General features: G+C 35.8%; 1 protein-coding gene across 1 annotated transcript; it reads right to left on the bottom strand.

The window, feature by feature from the left end:
* Positions 1-221: 221 nt before the first annotated feature.
* LOC306888527 (extracellular calcium-sensing receptor-like) lies at positions 222-4,082 on the bottom strand (the record flags this gene model as incomplete). The annotated part of the gene is made up of 6 exons (XM_079446882.1): positions 222-1,129; positions 1,246-1,369; positions 2,274-2,501; positions 2,623-3,378; positions 3,460-3,748; positions 3,874-4,082. 6 exons carry the CDS (start codon positions 4,080-4,082, stop codon positions 222-224), a joined length of 2,514 nt encoding a protein of 837 aa, XP_079303008.1.
* Positions 4,083-6,000: the final 1,918 nt, after the last annotated feature.

The following is a 6,000-nucleotide window of genomic DNA, read 5'->3' as shown; positions in this document are numbered from 1 at the left end:
TCTTTTCATTGGACCCTGATAAAAATACTCTTTTCTTCATATTAAGAATATGTTTAAGCTCTTTCGTTACCCACGGTTTGTTGTTTGGAAACACAGTCAAACTTTTAGTGGGCATAATCAACATAAAAATAATATAACTGATACCACAAAAACCTGATAATTCAAGTACAAACTATCACCTAAAAACAATATTTGCATTGCTAATATAGACATTTTATTTTTCAGTAGGATTTAGATGTCCCCATTATATTTTGCTTTGTATTTTGTTCAGGCTTATGCAGGATGATATAACATTTAGGTACAAATATGCAGAATAGTAAACCAAAGCTTGAGGCTAAAATGGCAAATATCTCCACAGCTACAGTAAATTTTCCAGGAGAACTGACATAAGCTGGAATAAATGTTATCCATACAGCACAGAATATGAGCATACTGAATGTGATGAATTTGGCTTCATTAAAGTTATCAGGCAGCTTACGAGCTAGAAAAGACAGAATGAAGCACAAGATAGCCAGAAGGCCGATATAGCCCAGCACAGCCCAGAAACCTATAATAGAACCTAGGCTGCACTCAAGAATGATCTTTTCCTTATAATATTTCATATTTTTGTGAGGAAATGGGGGAGATATTATTAGCCAAAGCACACAAATAAGAACCTGTATAAGTGTAAAGGTAAGGACACTAAGTCGTTGTTGTTTAGGCCCAAACCATTTCATTATATTATTTCCTGGAAGTGTAGCCTTGAAGGCCATTAACACCACTATTGTTTTCCCTAGAACACAGGAGATACAGAGGACAAAAGTGATCCCAAATACTGTGTGACGCAACATACATGACCACTCAGTGGGCCGACCAATGAAAGTGAGGGAACAGAGGAAACACAGAGTCAGTGAGAATAGCAGCAGAAAGCTCAGCTCTGAGTTGTTGGCTTTTACTATGGGGGTGTCCTTCTTGTTGTAAAATAGGATGCCCACCAGTGCAGTTATTCCTATTCCAAACAGTGAGAAAAAAACTAGCACTATACCCATAAATTCTGTGAATGAGAGAAACTCTACAGTCTTTAACACACAGTTAGTTTTCTCAGCATTAGACCAGTATTCCCCTGGACACTGCTTGCAGTTATTAGAATCTGGAAAGGAAGTTGTAAGCACTAGTTAGAGAAAAAGGGAAGTTTTTCATTAACAAACAGTAAAAGAGCAACTAACCATTTTTTTCCCCTGAAATTTAAGATGAGCTGAAGAGTACCTGTTTGATTACTGATTTCTCCTTCTGCACATGGAATACAGTCATAACAGCACACAGGTCTTCCTTTCTGTGCAGCCTTCCTAGTTCCTGGAGGACAGCTCTCACTGCACACAGACCTTGGCTTCTGCATGTAAAATTAATGTATTATATACTGCATGTGTGTATATGTATGCGAGTGTGTGTGTTCATATATATATATATATATATATGCACACACACACTCGCATACACTTTTCATGAGCATGAAAAGTGTACAGTAAACATAAGAGGCAACAGCATTGCAACAAACCAGACACTTAATACGACAAACACAGGCAGCTATAGGTTATTTTAGACTATTCTGTTTATTTAGATATTAATATAAGAACTCTTGTTGTCAATTATGTTTCCTTAAACCACTGTTAAATTTCATACTTGCATTGTCCCTCATTTTTTGTCATGAAGTCACAAAATGTAACCTAATAAGGACAATTTTTATCTCTATTAATCACAAATTAATGCAAATTCTGTTTTCCAAATAAAATTCAGAAACACTCTGCAATAAGGTATAATAATAAATAATATAGCATTATTTAATGCTTTAATATGATATACTAACCATTGCATAATTACAAATACTTTAAGTTGCTAAGCTTTTTTTTTTACATTTTAAGTTTTGTTATAAAGACATATTAAAATTACATAAAAATATGTTTTTGATATTATCACTCAGACACTTTAAGAGTTAAAGGTTAGCAATATTTTGATCATTGTAAGATAACTAATGTCTTCACTTATTTTAATGGATTGAACATTACTTTAAAATGTTGACTTTTGATATAGGATTTACAGCCAACCAATTTACAGTCATACAGTACACAACATGACATTTTGTGTGGTGGAATCATTTTCTGTCCTAAATTAATTTGGTATTTTCATGTCTTTTCTAAAGGTCAGTACAAGTATTAACTCTTTACATTTTCATATGACCTTTAATATAAAATAACTCTATATCAACCCTATATCAAAAACAAGTTATTGACATTTACCTTCCGCTGTCCACCAGGCCAAATTATATTTTTAGTATCAAGCTGTAAGCGTTGGTGAGGAGGAAGTGAGGCATCATAGTATCCCACAGATTTAAACTGGAATGATCCATCAGAGTCCTGTTGCCAGTTCACAACTTCATATTGGGCTACTGCACCACCACTGCTGTCAAACCACACATTATCTCCCATCTTTGTGGTGAAATTTACTTTTTTCATAGCCTCAACCATCTACCCATTAAAAAAAAAATAATAATAATAATAAGATATAACAGCAATTAACATACGTTCAAATAAAACATGGTTCTCTCTCTTTTCAACCCTTTCTGTTCACTTGTCTTTGATATTTTACCTGCTGTGGTTGTATTGCCAGGCTTTTCTCACAACCTTTTTGTTCTTTGCACTTTAGAAGACTGTGTAGTGCATGAGCTACAGCATAAACTGCTTTGTAGACATTGTATTCATATCTCAGTTCAGGTACATTTTCTTTGTTTTTTTTTAGTGCGAGTAGCTCCTCATATCTGCTGCAACTTAACGCATATTGAGAGAAATTACCCTCACTCTGTGAGCATGGAATAGCTGTATCCCAGAATTCTTGTTGAAGATAATCTGCAAAGCCTTCAATATTGATTTTTCTCACTGCAAATCCCAGGGACCCTCCCATCGAAAGAAAACTATTTGGAGTTATGTAATTTGTTGTAGTTATCCATCCCTCAACACCAACCATTTGAAAGCCTGCAATTTTCTGAATACTTAACTGTTCAATAAGTAAGCCCATCTCAACAAATGAAACAAATGCAACAATCACTTTTGCTGTGCCTTTTTTAATCATGTCTACTACTTTTTTTAGCTTTTCTGTCTCTGTTCGGTAGAATTTCACAGAGTACTCAATACAAATTCCCTCCTCCCGGGCTATTTTCAGAAAAACAGACATTCCATTGTTTCCATAGTCAGTGTCACTATTCACAGCTCCCACCCAAGACCAGCCAAAGTGCTTGACTATATTTACAAGTGCGCTACTCTGGTGATAATCACTAGCAATAGTTCTGAAGAAAGAGGGGTAATCTTTCCTATTACTGAGACATTCACATGTGGCTGAGGGACTTATCTGGGGGGGGGGGAGCACAGGAAACAATGATACAGTCATCAATATGGTAACTGTCAAACGATTAGAGTTTTTGATCCTTACCACTGGAATTTTAAAAGGTCCTGTAGTTCTGGACAGAATCACTGTGGCAGAAGACTCTGTTTCTCCTATGATAGCAGGTAAAGGAGGTTGTCCATTGCATCTGTCACCTGATCCAAAATCCAGACCATTCATCAGTCCCATAGTTGCACTCATGGTAGACAGTCTTGAACCACAGGTATCATACATTTGATATCCAACAGAAACATTTGGAAGCAAAGTTTCATTTCTGTTAATCTCCTCAATAGTGAAGATCATAACTTGAGCCAGAAGGAAATTTCTCAGATTCACACTGTGACAATAACAATGAATTACTAGGCTAAACTAAATTAGCAAACGGAGATATATATATATATATATATATATATATATATATATATATATATATATATATATATAAATAATTTTGTGACAAACCTTGAGCATAACAGAAGTTGAGGCTTTCGTGTAAAATCAAAAGAAGGTAATGTTTCCCTTCTGTGGACAGGAAAAATTCCTCCAATAGTTACATCTCCATCCTTTGAAAACAGCGGGTACTTAGGGTCTCCCATTGTTTGACAAGGAGTGTTTTCCGCCTCTGCATTAAGCTGATGGAAAAGCAGGAGTGTGTATAGAAAGAGAAGCATCCCAATGATTGAGCTCCACAGTGAATGCCAAATGCAAATGATCTGATACAGCATCTGATACAAACTCTTATAGACATAACTGATATGGTTGAATGATTGAGAACAATGACCTCATAGGACAGGAAATAACCCATGTCAAGCAGGCCTGTAATACATTTAGGGTAATTTGACAGTCTGATTTGTATTTAATTTTTTTTCCACTCTGTCAGTAAGTATTTATATATATATTTATTGATTTGTTATATGCTCATTGGATTTCTTATTTTTCCAATTTGGTTTTCAATTTCAGTTGAGTTTTTCTTCTTCCTGGCATAAAACAAGATTCCTAAAAGCCTTGAATTCCCTTAAGTGACATGCCACTGAGGGTCAAACATTAGATTGTTACAATTATAAAAATAGGAGCAGCCTTAAAAACACAAAATCACTACAAATATCATCAAAGCTTGTGTGTAAGACCGGAGTTATATTTTGTCTTTTGAAATAAGCAGTGCTGGTTTCAAAACCTGCCTGCATATGCAACATTAAATAAATCAAGAATAAATAATACATTATTGCATATTAGTGGATGTATATCAGAAAAGTTGTAATATTTTGTTGCATTTTATTTAGTGAACAGCAATACTCCTGCAATACTGTGGACCCACCATTGTGAAAAAGAAGTGCACTTAAGTATACTTTTGTAAAGTGTACTTATTGCAGAAATAATATACTTTAAAAGTCATTTAAATGTAATGTTTTCACCGCTCAAGTACATTGTATTTGTAATTAATTTCAAAGTATCACATTTTAAAGTTATATAAAATGCAATGAATTAACTTTTGAGTGATCCCTTAAGTGGGATTTAAGTACATCTTTATATGTACTTTCATAATTGCTTCTAGTGTCTTTAAAATATGGTTAAAATGTACTACTCAATGTACAGACAAGCAATTAATGTGAACTAAAATATACTTTAATGCCAGTTAACAATACACTTAAGTGTGAATTAAATGTAATGTTTTCGACCACCTAAATGCATTTTATTTGCAATTGATTTCAAATATATTACAGTTTAAAATTACATTAAATGCAATTAGTTGAGGTTTTGAGTGATACTTCTGAAGCACTTAAGTGGGATACTTTTGGACCAGTTAAGTGGGACTTTAGTATATATTATAAGTACTTTGAAGTATATTTTAATTGCTTATTCAGAAGTACACATTTACCGTATTTCAATGTCATTTGCATGTATACTATTATATAATAATAAAATATATTTCTAGTTATATCTCTGGCAATGAAGTTGTAATTTAGTATATTTAAAAACCTCTTAGAGTGACAGATCACCTAAAAATGAAAATTATGTCATTAATTACTCACCCTCATGTCGTTCCAAACCTGTAATACCTTTGTTCATCATTTGCGGTGGGAGTGTAGACCACCCTGGCGGTTGATGTACGCAATGGTCGCAGTATTGCCCGTACGGATCAGTATGTGCTTGCCATGTAGCAGCCCTTTGAGGCGGCCCAGCACAAGACATACCGCTAGCAACTCGAGGCAGTTGATGTCCCAATGCAGTTGAGGTCCCGTTCACAGACCCGACACTGCATTCCCATTATACGTGGCCCCACAGCCCATGGCAGAGGCATCCGTGAAAACCACAGCATGCCTGGACACGTGTTCTAGGGGGACTCCTGCCCGTAGAAACTAAGGGTCTGACAACGGGCTGAAGGTTTGGCCACAGTACAGGGTGATGGACACCTGGTGTGTGCCGCTCTGCCACACCCATCTGGGGACTCGGCCGTGAAGCCAGTGCTGAAGCGGCCTCATATGAAGTAACCCGAGCTGCATTACTGACGATGTTATATGCCCCAGGAACCTCTGAAAAGGTTTCAGTGGGGCCGCTATCCTGCCTCTGATCGAATTCAGGCAGTTCAAC

Source organism: Barbus barbus (assembly GCF_936440315.1).
Source record: "Barbus barbus genome assembly, chromosome: 22".
In the NCBI taxonomy this organism is placed as follows: domain Eukaryota; kingdom Metazoa; phylum Chordata; class Actinopteri; order Cypriniformes; family Cyprinidae; genus Barbus; species Barbus barbus.
This window is presented reverse-complemented; position numbering and strand designations above follow the sequence as displayed.